This window comes from Chrysochloris asiatica, unplaced genomic scaffold (genome assembly GCF_000296735.1).
Source record: "Chrysochloris asiatica unplaced genomic scaffold, ChrAsi1.0 scaffold00204, whole genome shotgun sequence".
NCBI classification, from domain to species: domain Eukaryota; kingdom Metazoa; phylum Chordata; class Mammalia; order Afrosoricida; family Chrysochloridae; genus Chrysochloris; species Chrysochloris asiatica.
Window position 1 is genome coordinate 3,782,486 of NW_006408722.1, and position 20,184 is coordinate 3,802,669.

Genomic DNA, 20,184 nt, shown 5'->3' on the forward strand with positions numbered 1-20,184 from the left:
CCAGCTGTGAACCTTCCAACCTTCTAAGTATTCCTTTATATGTGGTTCAGAGTTCTGGAACCAGCCCCTGAGCCTGCTTGGTTGGGTATTCTGTGTTGTTGTTGGCGGAGCTCTCTGCTATACGTCCACCCAATCCGCCATCTTGTTTGTTCATTTCATTTAATTTTTGATAACTTCCAACTTTCTTAGATTTATACTTTGTACATTCCATGTTCCTATTATTAATAACTGTTTGTAGTTGTTCCTCCTCATTTTGAGTTATGCCCTATCAGCAAATGAAGGTCCCAAAAGCTTTGCTCCACACATACCATTATGTTCAGTTCTTTGAGAAGGCATCTCTTCCTCATTCAGTCTGAGGGACTTGTCTCCTAGCTATTCATAAGGTTTTCAGTGGCTAAACATTCAGAAATTGTCCACCTCTCTTTTTTCCTATTCTGTCTTAGTCTGGAAGCTCTGTTGAAACCTGTCCACCATGGGTGACCCTGCTGGTGTTTAAAAATACCATGGCATAACTTCCATCCTCCTAGCAACATGCAACCCACCACAGTACAACAAACCGGCCGACCGAGTGGTGGGCCACATTTGAGAGATGAGGTACAACCTGATTTGTAAGGTGGATTGTGATGATGCTTTCTACCTGGAGTGCTGCCATAATTGAGAACCAACTAAGTCAACTGTAGTACAATCTGGTACTTTCTGTTAGGTATAAATCTGACTAAAGACAGTTATCCCATGCTTCTAACTATTCCTTAGTGTCTTTATCAAACATTTAGATTCTCTTATTTCCTGAGTTAGCAATCCATACCTGACCAGCTAAATCAACTATAATACAATGAGGCATGTTGATCTAAGTAGGACCTGTCCCATTTTCTCTATGCAGTTAAAGCATCGTGAAATCTTAGGACAGTTTGAAAGATCGGTTATTCAGTTTTCCATATCCATCCACACAATCTCCTGTGTCTGCAACATAATTCTTCAAGGTTATCAAATTGCAGAGGATTCATACCAATGTATTTTTACCTGGGGTACCCAAGACTTGAACAAGATCACCAAAGGAATTGTCTCTTTTTTTTTCCTGAATAGTATGACTTTAGAATCCACTTCCTACATTCATAATCCAGACAGATTGTTAATATGGCATATTGTCTGTAAATATTCTATGAGGTGTGTCAGCTGTATAATTCCAGGCTTATAAGAATTGTAGAATAAGAAATGATGGAATACAAACTGAAAAATTTTAACAAACTGATGTTGCACTGGAGGCACTCACTCATCTGTGCCACGAAATTTGGAAGAGATCTGTATTTGTTCCGATTCCAAACAGGTGAACCAACAGAATGTGGAAATCATCAGAAAATATCATTGATATCCCATGCAAGTAAAGTTTTACTAAGGGTAATACAAAACTGGCTGCAACCATATATTGACATAGAACTTCGAGAAGTTCAAGCCGGATTCAGAAGAGGATGTGCAATGAGTGATATCATTGCTGACATCAGGTAGATCTTGGCTGAAAGCAAAGAATACCAGAAAGATGTTTACTTGTGCTTTATTGGGACACAAAGGCTTTTGATTATGTGGATCATGACACGCTGTGGACAACATTGCAAAGTATGAGTATTCCTGAACACTTAATTGTGCTGATGAGGAATCTGTACATAGATCAAGAGGCAGTTGTTCGAACAGAGCATGGGAACACCGAATGGTTTAAAATTAGGGAAGATGTGCAACAGAGTTATATTCTTTCACCATATGTATTTAGTCTGTATGCTGAGCAAATAATCTGAAGCAGGATTTTATGAAGAAAAACGTGCCACCAGTATTGGAGAAAGACTCATTAGCAACCGGCAATATGCAAATTATACAACCTGGTTTGCTGAAAGTGACGAGAACTTAAAATACTTAACTGATGAAGATCAAACACCACAGCCTTCAGTATTGGTTGTATCTCATTGTAAAGAAAACAAAAATCCTCACCACTGGACCAATAAACAACATCCATATAAATGGAGAAAAGATTAAAGTTGTCAAAGACTTCATTTTGCTCAGATCAACTGTCAGCACTCATGGAAGCAGCAGTCAAGAAATCAAAGGATGTATTGCATTAGGCAGATCTGCTGCACAACACCTTTTTAAAGTGTTGAAGAGTAAAGGTGACAGTGTGAGGACTAAGATGCACCTTACCGGAGGCATGGTATTTTCAATAACCTCATCTGTATGTGAAAGTTGGACATTGGATAAGGAAGACTGTAGACGAACTGATATATTTGAGTTATGATATTGAAGGAGAATATTGAAAGTACCGTGGACTGTCAAAAGAACAAACAGATAGGTGTTGAGGAAAAAGTACAGCCAGGGTGCTCCTTGGAAACCAGGATGGCCAAATTTCATCTCTCATACTTCGGACATATTTTCAGGAGGGACCAGTCACTGGAGAAGGATGTCATGTTTGGTAAAGTGGAGGGTCAGAGAAAAAGAGGAAGACCCCCAATGAGATGGATTGGCATAGTGGCGGCAGTGATGGGTTCTAGCCTAGCAATGATTGTGAAGTTGGCCCAGGACCAGTGTTTTGTTCTGTTGTGCATAGGGTTGCTGTGAGTTGGTACCAACTTGAAGGCACCTAACAACAACAATAAGAAATATGCATCCTCTGTGAACACTAGTACTTTTGGGATATTATCCCCTTTTTGTGTTACATACACCATTCTGTTGAGGGAACCAACTACAACACAGAAAGGTGCTCCAGTAATATATTCTGAGTTCTTAGGCTAACTCACATCCAACTGGTAGAGTATTTTCAGTTTTCCAAAAAATCTGAAAAAGAAAAGTGTCTTAAAACCAGAGATCTACAAAAATGTTAATGCAGAACCAGAAACACCAGAAAGAACCTAATGCCAGCCACACAGACCTAGAATCTGATCGGGTGGAGACAAGCAACTGAGTGACCAAGGCAGGCCAATACAGCTGGGTGGTTCACAAAGGTTTATTATGGTAAATAATAAGAATAAAATGAAATAAATAAGAATAAAATGAAAATAGATCCCTTCAATATAGTCTACAAGCAAGGAAGTGGTGCTTGGAATTCCAGAGATTATTTACCTGTCAGCAACTCTTGTTGACTCCATGGAGATGGATGAACTTAAGGGGCTTGTGCTCGTACCAAAGCTTCTGGGTCTGTCTTCTTAGAGTTGTATAACACACTTCAAATCCCACTTCTGACACCAGGAAATGTCAGAACAAACTGGAGTCTCTATTAAGATTAAAGGAAAACAAGAAACCAAAAGAGACCTACAGAAGTGGAAGAACATACCATGTTCCTGGATAGGAAGACTCAACATCACGAAAATGTCAATACTACCCAGAGCAATTTACACATACAATGCAATCCCAATCCAGATTCCAACAACACTCTTCAAAGAGATGAAAAAGACAATTAGTAACTTTATATGGAAAGGAAAGAGACCCAGGATAAGCAAAGCACTGCTTAAAAGGAAGAACAAGGTTGGAGGTCTGTCACTCCCCGATTTCAAACTTTACTACATGGCTACGGTGGTCAAAACAGCCTGGTACTGGTACAATGAAAGAGACATTGATCAATGGAATAGAATTGAGAATCCAGATATTAACCCAACCACTTACAGCCAAATGATTTTCGACAAAGGGCCTGAGACAGTCTCTTTAACAAATGGTGCTGGCAGAACTGGAAAGCAATATGTAAAAGACTGAAACAAGACCTTTGCCTCACGCCCTCTACAAAAATGAACTCAACATGGATTAATGATCTAAATGTGAATCCTAAAATTATGAAGATCATCAATGAAAAAATAGGGACGAATGTGAGGGCACTAATCCAGGGCATATATAGACTGCCACACATTTTGAAAAGTACACAAACAAAATTAGACAAAATAGACAAGTGGGACATACTGAAAATTAAAAACTTGTGTTCATCAAAAGACTCCACCGAGAAATTAAAAAGGGAACCCACAGACTGGGAAAAAATCTTTTGCAACAACATATCGGATAAGGGACTCATCTCTAAAATATATAGGAAAATACTACACATCTGCAAAACCAAGATAAATAACCCAATCAAAAAATGGGCACAGGATATGAACAGACACTTCAACCAGGGAGGAGATCCAGGCAGCCAACAAACATGTGAAGAAATGTTCACAATCACTACCCATTAGAGAGATGCAAATCAAAACAACAATGAGATATCATCTCACACCAGCAATAACAGCAAAGATCAAAAAAGTTGAGGACAATAAATGCTGGTGGGGATGTGGAGAGACTGGGTCACTCCTGCATTGCTGGTGGGACTGCAAAATGGTCCAACCTCTCTGGAAAGCAATATGGCGCTTTCTCTGAAGGTTGAAAATAGAAATACCATTTGATCCAGCAATTCCTCTACTTGGTATTTACCCACAAGAAAAACGAGAAGATATATGCACACCAATGTTCATAGCTGCACTATTTACGATAGCAAAAAGGTGGAGACAGCCAAAGTGCCCATCAACTGAAGAATGGATAAACAAGCTGTGGTACATACACACAATGGAGTATTATGCTACCTTGAAAAATAGCAAGGAAGCTGCATGCCACTTCCTAACATGGGTGAACCTTAAGGACATTATGTTGAGTGAAATTAGTCAGTCACAAAAGGAAAAATACTGCATAGGACCTCTACTATAAAAGACTAAGGAAAAGAACCCATACTAATCCAGTAAAGTGGATTCTTAGCTGGTTGCTAGGACGTAGGGTTAGGGGCAGGAGGGGAAGGTGGAACACAGGGCAGGTAATAGACACAGAATAATTTGGGTGTTGGGGAGTGGGGGCAATATACAAGTAGGGAGAGGGGAATGGAAGAACAAAGCAGATGGGAGAACAATTAGACCGGTATGAATGGACTAAATGGGACAGAGGTAAAAAATGATGTAGGCACAGCTTTAGAACAACAGGGCTCTGGAATACAGAGACTGAGACATGGTTGGAATGGGGAAAAGGGGGGAATAATGTTAAGATGCTTGGCTGTCTTTTGAAAAAAAAAAAAGTTAAAGGAAAGAGTTTTAATGAAGGAAAGGAGCAATTCACATAGGGCAGCACCTCAGAATTTGAGTAGTCACCAAAATGCTCTGACATTCTGCGGGAGACATGAGCATTTATACAGAAAAACAGAAGGGAGCAAAGAACTACATTCATGGGCACTAGGAATTATGAATGATTACAATATAATAGCAAGTTGAAAGTTTGCAAGATTTCAATCCCAAATCCATTGCCATTCATTTGATTCCAACTCATAGCAACTCTGTAGAACTGCCCCACAGAGTTTCCAAGGCTGTAGATATTTACTGACTGCCACATCTTTCTCCAGCTGAACAGCTGCTGAGTTGAAATTGCTGAATTTTTGTTTAGAGCTTTTTAACCACTGTGCCACCAGAGCTCACTTTAACAAGGTTGCTGTTGTTCAGTGCCAGTGAAGTTCCGACTCATAGCAAGCATGTATGGGTTTGAACCACCAACTTTGCAGTTAGCAGTCCAATGCTTATCCTTCAGTGCCATATCAGGACTCCTTTACACAAGGGTAGCTGACTTATTTTCTAACATGAATTTCTTGGAGCTAACTTGATAAAAATGTATACACATTCTTCTGAGATCATCTTAATAAACATTTACTGACAAACATTTCTTCAGAAAACTAATATTCTTGTCTTTTCTATTGTTTGCTGAGGATGGCTAAAGTTCACAAGAAATCACAGCTCTGAATTACTGGCTTTATTGTTAGGAAGGCAAAAAGGATTGGGGACAAGTTTGAGTCAACACTGGAGGTTTGATTTAGACCTTCTTCAGCACTTAGCTTTCATCATGCTAAGTATCTCAGTTTTAGAATATCAACACATAGCCATACCAGACTAACCAACCTCTTAAATAAAGGACTTAAAATATGTTTTCTAATATGCTCTCTTCATTTTCACAAATTGCCAAGACCATTTTTTGAAATTCCTTAATCATTATTGTAGTCTTCAGTGTTTTAACCTTGTGAGAAAACCGTTTCTAAAATGGAATTCATTTGTTTTTGTTTTAAAATGAAATGGAGTCTGCCTTTCACCAGGACTGCTGGTATGGTGCTGTTGGATAAGAACTGGACTGCCAACTCACAAGCTGTTCCTCAGAAACCCTATACTGGGTTACTGTGAGTCAGAATTGGACCCTGGGCAGAAACCCCTCTCATGCCAAGCACCAAGATGCTGAAGCTCTTTCACAATTGCCAAAGAGCCCTAATGATGTAGTGGGTTAAGTTAGCATTGGGCTACTAACACCAAGGTTAGTGGTTCAAACTCACCAGCTGCTCCAAGGGAAAAATTTGACCCTCTCTGCTCCCATAAAGACTTAGTTTCATAAAGCCTATGGGGCAGTTCCCTGTGGGTGGGAAGCCACTCAATGGCAGAGAGCTGGGTTTCACAATTACCAGGTTTTGCATTATAATGTCTGGTTGCATTAGAAATTCCCCTCAATGTGTTAGGCACCCTGCAGTTCAGTGCTTAAAGCACTGAATTCAGTACTTCACTTGGAAAGGATTAGATGTCCTGAAGCATTAGTTACATAATTGTGGATTGGCTTTCATCCATCCAGCTGTACTTCCTTTGATCACTAAATACCGGCTGGGAATAGTAATTAGATCTCAGAAATGCTGCTCAGAAAGCACCACAGGCGGGAGAAACATGTGGCCTCTTTGGGGCATTGGGTGCAGTAACTTTAGAAAAAGCTCTGGTAGTGTTGTTTTTGTTAAGTACTGTTGAGTCGATTCCGACCCATAGCTACCCTGTATAGGGTTTCCCAGGAGCAGCTGGTGAGCTTGAACTGCTGACCTTGCAGTTCAAATGGCTTTGCAGTCTGGTGCATTAACCCACAGTGCCACACCAGAGCTCATTGGGGACCTTCACAAAAAAGGGATACTTTTTGCCATGGAAAAAAAAAACAATTTTCAGGTAAGTGCTAGTATGAAATTCTTAACAAAACTCAAGTGAACATCTTCCCAAATCATTGAAGCCTTGCCACAAGTTTATAGGAATGCTGCCCCACATAAAACAACACTTTTTAGATGGACCATATGTTTTAAGGGAGATTGGGAAGACCTCAAAGATGACTTAAAGGCAGAGAGCTTAGTTCAGAAGTTTGTGGTGACTGGATTTTGGAATTCCAAAGGAGTCACCTTGATAGATTTTTTCCAAGGACACAAGATGATCATGGAGATTTAGTATGAAGACTTTTTAAGAAAATGGAAAACTGCATTGGTGAGAAAAATGTCAGGAAAGTTGCACTGAAGAAGTTTTTTCCTTCACAACAATGTTTATTCTGTTAGGGTAGCAAGGGGTGTCACATGAAAAGCTTACCCCATCCACCCTACAGCACTGATCCTTCAGACTACTCTTTGTTCCCCAAACTCAGACCTTTTCAAGGGAACTCAACTTGAATCCTTCAAGGATACTAAAACTGCCTTTTTGGTGTACTGTAAGAGTGCAGAATTCATTGGGGGAAGGGTTGCTGTTATGTGCTGTTGACTTGGTTCTGACCTGTATAGGGTTTCCAAGCCTGTAAATCTTTATAGGAGCAGAAAGCCTCTTTCTCCCATGGAATGGCTGGTAGTTTCAAACTGCTGACCATGAGATTCACAGCCCAACTCATAACCACTACACTACCAGAGCTCCTTAACATAAATTGGGAAGTAGTTAATCTTACATTCCAGGAACAGAGGACCCTAGGACCATCAAAGGAAAGAGCATGAGTGGAATGTGGGACCCTATCCAGAGAAGCAGCAACACCAGAGATGGAGGCAGAGATGATGACATGAAGAGATAGAGCAGCTAAGGACTCTACTCATGAGAAGAGAAAGTCTGTGTGCTGGCATCCAGTAGGAAGGCTTGCAGAATGTGCCCTTGGTTTTTTAAAAAGATTTTATATATTCCTGAGTGTTTTTGTGTGCATCAAAACAGAAAACATAAAAACAGAATACAAGTAAATACTGTTGACTGGTGATGCATGCAGGGGATTGAAATCATTGCAATGATACAAAATAGGACAGGATGAGTGAGTGCAAAACTGATGTTCTCCCATGTAAATAATCACTCAGTGTACAATAAAAGCTTTTTTTAAAAAAAAGTATATAGACCTAGATGTTATGTTAAACAGTAGCTTTACATTTGGATATTTTTGTTTAATAAAGTTTTCTATGATTTTGTAGAAATACTTTGTGACTTACCTCATCAATAACTCAAGCTGGCCTTGTAAAATTCTATCATGTGATTTCCAGCATCATTTTTATCATCAAGGCTATATTTTCCAATTATGGATCCTCCTTCTCTCCAACTTTCACATTCCAATCACCAGTAATTATCAATGCATCTTGATTGCATCTTTGATTCATTTCAGACTGAAGAAGTTGGTAGAATTCTTCAATTTCATCATCATTGGCTTTAGTGGTTGGTGCATAAATTTGAATAGTAGTGGTATTAAGTAGTCTTCTTTGTAGCCGTGTGGGTAGTATCCTGTCATAGCATTGTACTTCAAGAAATGGATCTTGAAATGTTCTTTTTGATGATAAACACGATGGCATTCCTCTTCAATTTGTTGTTTTCTCCCAGAATATAAACTCTATGATTGCCAGGTTCATAAGGGCCAAGACCAGTCCATTTCAGCTCACTAATGCCTAGACTGTCAATCGCTTATGCATTCCATTTAATTTTTTACGACCTCCAATTTTCCTAGAAAACGTAAGAAATGTAAAACAAATATATGTTTGTGATTGTATATCAATATATATTTTAATCACTTTCAGAAAGGTGTTACAATGTAAAAAAGGTAGTGACAGGTATTTTAAAACATTTCATGAGATAAGAACTAATAGAATCGTTGTTAAGTGCCATCAAGTCAGTTCTGACTCATAGTGACCCTACACATAGGGTTTCCAAGGAACAGTTGGCAAGTTTGAACCACCAACCTTATGGTTCAAACCGACCTTGAGATCGAAAGCCTATCTTATGGCACCACACCAGGATTGTTGTTGTTAGGTGCCATCAAGTCAGTACCAACTCATAGCGACCCTGTGTACAACAGAACGAAACTCTGCCTGATCCTTGGCTAACTTCACAATTGTTGCCATGCTTGAGCCCATGGATGCTGCCACTTTGCCAATCCATCTTGCTGGACATCTTCCTCTTTTTATCTGACCCTCCACCTTACCAAACATGATATCCTTCTCCAGCAACTGGTCACTCCTGACAATATGTCCAAAGTATGAGAGATGAAGTTTGGCCATCCTGGCCTCTAAGGCGCATTCTAGCTGCACTTATTCCAACACAGATCTCTTTGTTCTTTTGGCAGCCCATGGCACTTTCAATATTCTCCTCCAACACCATAACTCAAAAGCATCAATTCTTCTACCTTCTTCCTTATTGACTGTCCAGCTTTCGCATGCATATGAGGTTATTGAAGATACCATGGCTTGGGTGTCAGGTGCACCTTAGTCCTCAGGTTGACATCTTTGCTCTTCAACACTTTAAAAAGGTCTTGTGCAGCAGATTTGCCTAATGCACTGTATCATCTGATTTATTGACTGCTGCTTCCATGAGTGTTAATAGTTGATCCAAGAAGAATGAAGTCCTTGACAACGTCAATCTTTTATCCATTGATAAGAATGTTGTTTATTGGTCCAGTGGTAGTAACCTAAAAAACAATGCTAGGAATGAGAATGAATACAACCAAATTTTACCTACATTTTTCAAAAACCTGTGTGATTTTAGGTGTCTGGCCCTATATTATGTAATATTTATATTTACTCGGACTGGAATTATAAAGACTTACAGAAAAGTGCTTTGATGGGTTCTTTTCCCTGTATGATAGTACTTTGGCAGCCAACTATGGCTTTCAGGAGGACAAAAAGGAAATGGTCCATTATTACAATGATTTCAAACCAAGCTTCATATTCTGTTATCCTGACATTAGCATTTTTATTTTATTTTATTTTTTTAAGGTTTTTATTGTGGATTGAGTGAAAGTTTACAGGGCATATCACCAGTTTTACATTCAACACATCATATACCTTGTTTCATTACATTGATTATAATCCCCTCCATGTACCATCAATTAACAGTATTTTTCTCTGTTCACTTTAGCTTTTTTAAAAAAACACACAAACAAAAAAACCCACTCAGGTATATATAATAATTTCCATCTCCAAAGGGCATATTCTGCAAGTCTGCTCCTGGCCACCAGCTCTTAGTCCCTGTCTTCTTAGTCCTTGAATCTGGAGTCTTCAGCCACTCCCCCTCTCCATGCCCCCCATCTCTGGTGCTGCTTCTCTGGATAAGGTCCCACATTCTGCTTGTGCGTTCCTCTCTTGATGGTCCCAGGATCCTCTATTTCTGGACTGTAAGATTAACCACTCCCCCTTTTTTGTTACAAAAGTTCTATCTTTACAATTGTGACAGTCACGATTAGTCATGATAACAGTTATTCACTATTGAATCTTACAAGTTTTAACCCCATCTCTTTTCACCAGACCCATCTAGACAAGATGACAGCTATTCAGTGGGGACTCTTTCTTTCCCCCCATACTCTTTAGCTAAACTCCCTCTTGAAACCTTGTAAGCCAGTCACTTCATGCCTTTATTGCCCCCTCATTTTAGGTAGCCAATGTCTAAGTTGCCCGTTCCTGTCTACCCTGTGTACAGAGCGGATAGCATTGATACTTGATTTGAAGACTCTTTCCCTCTCTGTGGGTATTTAGAGTAACTATCACTCTTTGAGTATAGGTCAGGTTCATCATGAAGATGCATCATCTGTCACTGTAGCTGTTCCAATCTGCTTGTCGTTTCTAGTGGGAATATCTCACCTCATAAGGCTGTGGATGGGACTCAGGATCCCATCTAAGGTCCTATACTCTGTAAAGGCTTTGCATGAGGCCTATGCCACTGGGCAAGTTGTAGAACCCCTTTTAGGTATTCCAATCAGTTATAGGCCGAAGGTGGTCTTTCAAGTTTTCTCTAATCATGTTTCCCAGCATTCCCTTCTATCCCACTCAAGTGTCTGTTTTACAATAGTAGGCATGGGAAACTAATATTCATAAGGCAGTCAAGGATTTTAGTATTATTTACCCTCTTCAAGCTATACCTAGATCCCTGTATCCCAGAGCCCTGTTGTTCCAAGGTTGAGCATGCATCACTATTTACCTCTGTCCCACTAGGCCATGCAAACCTGTCCCCTATCTATCTTGTTCTTCTGCCTCCTCCCCCCTTCTTGTATTGCCCTCCCCAACACCCAAAATAAATCCCCCACCCCAACCCCATTGTGGTTACCTTATATTCCATTAGTTCTTCCCCCCATTTAAGACAGTCTGTTTTATCCAGTAATCTACCTGACCTTCTCACCACCTGGATCTCTGCTCTGCGTTTACCTTTTTTCACATTGTAATTGTTTTGATCATAGACTGACCTCCCAGATCCTCTGTTCTTATCATTTTATTCTGTTCTTGACTCTTCCATTTTTTGGCTGAGTTCAGGTTGATGCTGCCATGTACGTCATTCTGTAGTTGTCTGTTCTTGTTGGTTCTCAGTCCACAGAAATTAGGATGTTTTGTAGCACAGGGTTGGCTTTGACAAAATCCCTTAGCTTCTGTTTATTCTGGAATGTTTTGATTACACCATTGTATTTTATTGACAACTTTGCTGGGTAGAGGATTCTTGGATGGCAGTTTTTTTTTTTTTCTTTCAGAGTTTTATATATGTCTCCCCATTGCCTTCTTGCCTGCATGGTTTCTGTTCAAAAATCAAGCTTAATCTGATTTGCTTGCCTTTGTATGTTATATTTCTCTTTTCCCTAGCTGCTTTCAAGATCCTGTCTTTATCTTTGATTTTGGAGAGCTTGATTATTATATGTTTTGGTAATTGTCTTTTAGGGTCTATCCATCCTGGGGTTCATTGAGCTTCTTGAATGCTTATCTTTTCACTTTTCATGATGTTAGGAAAGTTTTCTTCCGGAAGCACGTCAACTGTCTCCTCTGTGGACTTGTGTGATTGTTCCTGTTCTGGAATGCCAATAATTCTTATGTTATTCCTCTTCATGTTATCCAACATGAATCTTAGGCCTTCTTCAGATTTTTTTTTATCCTTTTTCGTGTTTGTTCTTTTATCTTAGTAGTGTTGAGAGATTTATCTTCTGGCTCACTAGTTTTAGCTTCTATCTCTTCAGTTCTACTCCTTTGCCCTTTCAGTGTATTGTCCATTTCTGATATTCTATTATTAATCGTTTGGACCTCTTTCTGTAGGTTTTGAATTGTTTCCAATGCTCTATCTATCTTATTTGATTGTTCCTATAGCGCTTTCCTGACTTCTTCCTTATTTTTCTCAACTCCATTGTATAGTGTTTTTAGATATTTTATGATCAGTTTTCTGAATTCCTTCTCCGGCATTTCCAAAGCCTGCCCGTCTTCCAGTATTGAGTGTAGGTCTACTTCCAGCTCATTTGCCTCAGTCACTTTACCTCGTTTCTGGACATGTGCAGCTATGGTCATCTGCTTCTGTTTTTTGGGCATCTTCAGAGGTTATCTGTGGCCTTAATACTTGGATGGGTATGTTTTTTGGTATTTTTTTATGCTTTCTGATTGCCTCCAGGTAGATCTGATCAGGAAATGGGCTTCCCTTTTCACTGTTCTTCTTGAGAAATTTCAAGATGCCACTGTTGGTCGTTTTGGCATAATTTAGGATTTAATTTTCAGGCTATTTCCTCTTTTGTCTGCTTGTTCCATTCCACAATCCCCATTTAGGCCTTTTTTCTAGTTGTAAACAGTTCAGGGCCGGCTGTGGCCGTTTGGTTTTAATTGGAAACTGACTCTTTAAATTTCAAGGAGATGTGTGCATGTATAGTACAACCCTCCAAGGGTGAGCCTGGGGTGCCCACTAGCTCAGGCACCCCTATAGTCACTTGAATGGAGGTGCGCAGAGAGCAAGGGACCAATGAAAGCTACCAAAAGAGAAGAATGTCCACACCTTTATCTCTGCAGTTCTGCCAGGGGTCTGTGGCCACTCCAATCCTTCCCCCGCTTGGTCTCACCCAAGATGGCGGCTCCTCGAGCAGCTGAGCGTCTCGAATTAGAAAGCAATGGATTTCTTGCTTCTGCCACAAATCCCCCAGCTGTAAGCCTTCCAACCTTCTAAATATTGCTTTATATGTGGTTCAGAGTTCTGGGACCAGCCCCTGAGCCTGCTTGGTCCGGTAGTCTGTGTTGTTGCTGGCAGAGCTCCTTTACTGCACCTCCACCTGATCCGCCATCTTGTTTGTTCTCTGACATTAGCATTTATTTTTACTGGAAAATTATAACCTTGGAGTTGAGCTATATGCTTATAAAGGAGTCATTCATTGTATGTTGTAGATTCCATCATTTCCAAGTTCATGTTCTCCACGGGCAGAAAATGGTGTAACTGAATTAATCCTCTGAAAAGTAATCAAGAGTAGAGGGAATAAAAAAGTTTGTCATAGGCTGAGTTACATTGATCTACCAGATTTTTACAAGGTAATCAAGTGCACTGGACCTTCCATATCTGACTTCTAAAGGTCATTGCTACCCTCATGAAGCTCACACTGAAATGGGAAGAGATAGACAATAAGGAAAAATAAATGAACTAGGTGGTTGAATTATAACATTCTCAAATAATTATTTATTGAAAAACGTTCTTCTGCCTAACTTTCATATATACACAAGATGAGCTTCTTTGCCATTAATAAATGCATAAAAGAGACTGCACTGTTGAAATATATTTGCTTTTTGATATTTACTAGCAGTGATTTTTGTAACCTTCTCAATAAATCCTTCTCTTTTAGGTTGCAGAGAACACGTCTTAGAAGATACAAAACCTGAATCTCTCAGTGACACTACTGACTTGACGCTACCCCCTGAAATGCCAATTTTGATTGATTTTCATGCTCTGAAAGACATCCTTGGGCCTCCGATGTACGAAATGGAGGTGATCATTCTCATTTCTTTGTTGATACTCACCAAGTTACTCTGGTGATTGCTTAATAGATTGGAGAACTAGAAGTAGAATTGTATGTTTTGGGAGACTGAATTTTATCTTAAGACTGGAAACTTGTTTTCTGTATAGTACTGCTTTGTAGTGTTTAATGTAATTCTATACTGGTGTGGCGCTGTGGGTTACTGCGCCAGACTGCAAGGTTGTTTGAACTGCAAGGTTGGCAGTTCTAGCTCACCAGCTGCTCCTCGGAAACCCCATACAGGGTCACCTAGGGTAGGAATCAACTCGACGGCACGTAACAGCAACAACAACATAAGCATTGCATGAAGCTAGAGATCCTAGCCATATCCTCCTTTAAAAACTCAATGGGCTCTTCATCTCCACCATCCATTGCTATTTAGGAACAGTGTAGCTGACTTTCGCCTTGTTTTTGTTGGTGTTGTTGAATGTCATGGAATCGGTTCCAACTCATAGTGAGTTTGAACTACCGACCTTGCAGTTAGCAGTACAGTGCTTATCCTTTTCTCCATAGAACTTCCATATTTCAATTGCATGTGTTTTAATTAAGAATTTATTTGTGCAACAAGGTCTGGGAGAAGGGAGGAAGGAGGGAGATGAGGAATTAAATAGTAGAAAATTTCTGAAAACATAGCTGGACTTCTAACACAGACCCAGACGGCTTCTTTCAGGGGTCTGTGATTTCACTGAAGAAAGTTCACTTACCATTAAACCTAGTCCTGTTTCTGGTTTCCTCCTCAAACTGACACCTCACAGTATAATTACCTATCGTAAACACCTAAGACCCAGGACCAAGTAGAGGCTGTTGTTGTTGTTATGTGCTGTGGAGTTGGTTCTGACTCTTAGCAACCCTGTACAGGATTTCCGAGGCTATAAATCTTTGCGGAGCAGAAAACCTCATCTTTCTCCCACAGAACAGCTAGTAGTTTCGAACTGCTGACCCTGAGGTTCACAGCCCAATTCATAACCACTACACTACCTGAGATCCTTAAGTTGAGGTAACTGGCTGGAAATAGATGTTTGAATCAATGAAGGCTGAGGGTATTATGATATATTTAATAGGATACTTATGTGAGTGTTTCTGAAAAGGTCAATTGTTAGAAAAAGTTCGTTTTATATGTCTGAATTTAGCAATTTTCTTCATAATCTTTATCATTGACTCCTTTTTGTCAGCTTAATGAAAAAAGACAGATTTTTAGAAGAGGAACTTGATAAGTTATGCAGAAGATGAGCGAACTCTCCATCTAAGATTGAATCATCCCTAGTTAATAGTGTTTTCCTCAAATTCATCTGCTTTTATCTCTTAGCTGAATATTGATGCTAATGAGTCTCTATAAAACTGTTATAACAATAGAACTGGTTTACCCTTCACAATAAGGAGCTCTGGTAGTGTAGTGGTTACGAATCAGGCTGTGAACCTCAGGGTCAGCAGTTCGAAACTACCAGCTCTTCCACAGGAGAAAGATGAGGCTTTCTACTCCCGTAAAGATATACAGCCTCAGAAACCCTGTACAGGGTTGCTATGAGTCGGAACCAACTGCATGGCACATAACCAACCAACCAACCAACTCTTCACAATAAAAGTGGTCTTGAACAGTAGAATCAGAAGCATTATTTTAGTAATTTGAATTCTGAAAATATTGTAGATTTAAAATTTGAAGTTTTGAAAGAACTTGAACAAAACTTTGTTGGCTGAGAAAGTGACCAAACTCTGCTAGCCTTGTAAGAGAATTCAATGATTTTGTGAGAATCAGTAAACAGATTCTGGTTTCTGCATGTCAGATAGGCCTTTTCTATAGGCTGTCCAGAAAAAGATCTTCCAGCAATTCCTTTACAAAAATAAAAACAAAAGCTTGTTACACATTCCTATTGCATGTGTTTCTCTTCCAGCCATTTCTACTGTTAGGATGCTTAGAAGCACTGCTAAATTTTCCTAGAGTTTGAAAAAGTGAAACTAAAAGAACCGAAATGAGAAAATTGATTAGCACTGCTTTGCTTGCTATCATTGGAGAATATTACATATGAATACTTGTACCAGTATGAATCTGAAAGGTAAACTGATAATATCACCAGTAGCCAGTTTGCCTTTTGTAACTAGTCTTAGGTGGAAGATCTAGTGTTTAAAAGTTTAGAGTAATTGTTTATCTTTTCTGCACTTGTAAGAAAGACTTCACCTGCTAGCCTGGTATTTCTGATGACCATCAGATGTCCTAAATTACTTAACTGTCCTCTGCCTCAACTTTTAAAGCAAGATTAATGGAACATTTCTTTAGTGTACATGAAGGCCATACAGTGTGCTGCAAGTCTTCAATTTTACGCAAGGAAAAGGCTTACAGAGATTAAATGATTTACACAAATTCACATAAGGTACACCACCACTCGCCTGTCAGTTTGTCGTACTGTGGTGGCTTGTGAGATGCTGTGATGCTAGAAGTGATGCTAGAAGCTATGCCACCGGTATTTTAAATACCAGCAGAGTCACCCGTGGTGGACAGGTTTCAGATGAGCTTCCAGACGAAGACAAACTAGGAAAAAGGAGTGATGAACTACTTCCGAATATTTAGTTACTGAAAACCTTATGAATAGCAGAGAAACACTGCCAGATATAGTGCCGGAAAATGAGCCCCTCAGGTGGGAAGGCACTCAAAATGCAACTGGGGAAGAGCTGCCTCCTCAAAGTAGAATTGACTGTGATGATGCGAATGGAGTAAAGCTCATGGGAGTAAAGACCTCGGGACCTTCATATGCTGATGGGGCACAACTCATAATGAAGAGAAACAGCTGTACACATCCATTAATAATTGGAACATGGAATGTACAAAGTATGAATCTAGGAAAATTGGAAATTGTAAAAAATGAAATGGAACATATAAACATCAATATCTTAGGCATTAGTGAGCTGAAAAGGACTGGTATTGACAATTTTGAATTTGACAGCCATATGGTTTACTATGCTGGGAATGACAAATTGAAGAGGAATGGTGTTGCATTCATTGTCAAAAAGAACTTATCCAGATCAGTCATGAAGTACAGTGCTATCTGTGATAGAATAATATCCATGTTGCCTACAGGGAAGCCCAGTTAATACCAATATTATTCAAATTTACGAACCAACCACTAAAGCCAGTGAAGATGAAATAGAAGAATTCTACCAACTTTTTCAATCTGAAATTGATCAAACATACAATCAAGATGCATTGATCATTACTGCTGTTTGGAATGCAAAGGTTGGGAACAAAGAGGAAGGAACACTAGTTGGAAAATATGGCCTTTGTGATAGAAATGATGCTGGAGATCGCATGATAGAATTCTGCAAAATCAATGATTTGTTCATTTCAGATACCTTCTTTAGACAGCATAAGAGACAACTATACACATGGACATCACCAGATGGAATACACAGAAATCAAATTGACTACATCTGGAAAGAAACAATGGAAAAGCTCAATATCATCAGTCAAAACAAGGATAGGGCAGATTGTGCAAATGACCATCTATTGCTCATATCCAAATTCAAACAAACTGAAGAAAATGAAAACAAGTCCACGAGAGCCAAAATATGATCTTGAGTATATTCCACCTGAATTTAGAGATCATCTGAAGAAGAGATTTGATACATTAAACATTCAATACTGAAGACCAGAGGAGTTGTGGGATGACATCAAAAACATCATACAGGAAGAAAGCAAAAAGTCATTAAGAAGACAAGAAAGAAAGAAAAGATAAAAATGGATGTCAGAAGAGACACTGAAACTTGCTCTCCAGCGTAGAAATGCTAAAGCAAATGTAAGACATAAGGAGGTACAAGAGATGAACAGAACATTTCAAAGGTCAGCTCAAGAAGACAAAGTCAAATAATTATAATGAAATGTGCAAAGATCTGGAGTCAGAAAACCAAAAGGGAAGAACACGCTCAGCATTTCTCAAGCTCGTGGAACTGAAGAAAAAAATGAAGCCTCGACTTTCATTATTGAAGGATTCTCTGGGCAAATTATTGAATAATGCAGAAAGTACCTAAAGAAGATGAAAGGGATTCACAGAGTCATTGTATCAAGAAGAAATGGTTGATATTCAACCATTTCAAGAGCCAATGATACTGAAGGAAGAAGTCCAAGGTGCATTGAAGGAATTAGCAAAGAACAAGGCACCAGGAATTGATGGAACACAAATTGAAATCTTTCAAGAAAGTGAGATGGCACAGGAGGCACTCACTCATCTATGCCAAGAAATTTGGAAGACAACTATCTAGCCAGCTGATTGGAAGAGATCCTTATTTGTGCCCATTCAAAAGAGAATTTGGAATTGTGCCCATTCCAATGGAATGCGGAAATCATCAGACAATATCTTTGCTATCCCATGGGAGTAAAGTTTTACTAAGCGTAGTACAGAAACGGCTGCAAGCATACATTGACAGAGAACTACCAGAGTTTCAAACCAGATTCAGAAGGGGCTGTGGAACAAGGGATATCACTGCTGATGTTCGATGGATTTTGGCTGAAAGCAGAGAATACCAGAAAGATGTTTGCATGTGCTTTATTGACTGTGCAAAGGCTTTTAATGGTGTGGATCATGACAAGCTATGGACAACATTGCGAAGTATGAGTATTCCGGAACACTGAATTGTGCTCATGAGGAATCTGTACATGGACCAAATGGCAATTGTTTGAACAGAACATGGGAACACTGACTGGTTTAAAATTAAGAAAAGTGTGTGACAGGGTTGTATTATTTCACCATACTTATTCAACCTGTATGCTGAGCAAATAATCCGAGAAGCTGGGTTCTATGAAGAAAACATGGCATCAGGATTGGAGGAAGACTCATCAAGAACCTGCGATATGCAAATGATACAACCTGGCTTGCTAAAAGTGAAGAGGACTTCAAATATTTACTGATGGTATGGATTGCATCTCAATGTAAAGAAAAAAAGAAAAAAAAACTCACCACTGAGAAGAAAAGATTGAAGTTGTCAAGAACTTTATTCTTCTTGGATCAACTATCAACACTCATGGAAGCAGCAGTCAGTAAATCAAATGATATAGTGCATTAGGCAAATCTGCTGCACAAGACCTTTTTAAAGTGTTGAAGAGCAAAGATGTCAGCTTGAGGCCTAAGGTGTACCTGACCCAAGCCATGGTATTTTCATTAACCTCATATGCATGCAGAAGCTGGACATTGAATAAGGAAGACCATAGAAGAATTGATGCTTTTGAGTTATGGTTGGAGAAGAATATTGAAAGTACCGTGGGCTGCCAAAAGAACAACCATCACCTGTGTTGGAAGAAGTGCAGCCAGAGTGCTCCTTAGAGGCCAGGATGGCCAAATTTCATCTCTCATACTTTGGACATATTGTCAGGAGGGACCAGTTGCTAGAGAAGGATATGATGTTTGGTAAGGTGGAAGGTCAGAGAAAAAGAGGAAGACCCCAGCGAGATGGATTTGCAAAGTGGTAGCATCAAGGGCTCAAGCATGGCAACAATTGTGAGCTTGGCCCAGGACCAGGCACTGTTTCTTTCTGTTGTGTACAGGGTCGCTATGAGTCGGTACTGACTCACTGGCACCTAACAACAACAACATATAAGATGATCGAAACTGAGATCATCTGACTCGAAGCCCTATACTTTTTTCAGACCAAGATAATTCCTGCCTTTTCTGATAAAAGAGAATGTCAATGATATATGGCAATTTAAAAACTAGCATCCGTGTTAGATCATATTTTCATTGATATTATTGTTACCAACCACAGTATGCCTTTTTAGAATGGGAATGATTTCAGGCACTGAAAGAACTTGCATAAATGATATGTAATTTGATCCTCTCTCGTGGTGTCTTTCCATTAGCAGGCATAATTGTGAGAAGACAGAACTTACACTAGGATTGAGATTCGGTCCTAGGCCTAACTGCCTCCCTCACTTGTGCTCTGAAGAGAAACGTAGCCCAGGCTAACCTAATGGATGCTTTGTTCTTTATCAAAAGTTCCTGTGGCCAATCTTCTCTCACTTCCTCTTTGTGTTCTGCTAGGTAAATAATCTGTAGAATGAGGTTTATATTGGGAACATTAGAATACATGTTGAGGCGTTTCCCACATGTTGTAAGGTACCTTTTTGGCTCAAATACTTGTGTTCGCCCTGAAAAT

At 39.5% G+C, this 20,184-nt stretch overlaps 1 protein-coding gene and 1 pseudogene across 2 annotated transcripts in view; one reads left to right on the forward strand and one right to left on the reverse strand.

Moving 5' to 3' along the window:
* The window catches only part of LONP2 (lon peptidase 2, peroxisomal), a 166,292-nt gene that overhangs the window by 123,808 nt on the left and 22,300 nt on the right, over positions 1 to 20,184 (forward strand). For both annotated transcript variants that reach the window (XM_006872570.1, XM_006872571.1), the window contains one exon: positions 13,879 to 14,021. In XM_006872570.1, the coding sequence (XP_006872632.1) occupies positions 13,879 to 14,021 (143 nt within the window). The remainder of the gene's footprint in view (positions 1 to 13,878; positions 14,022 to 20,184) is intronic.
* On the reverse strand, positions 716 to 3,125 carry LOC102834506 (annotated as a pseudogene).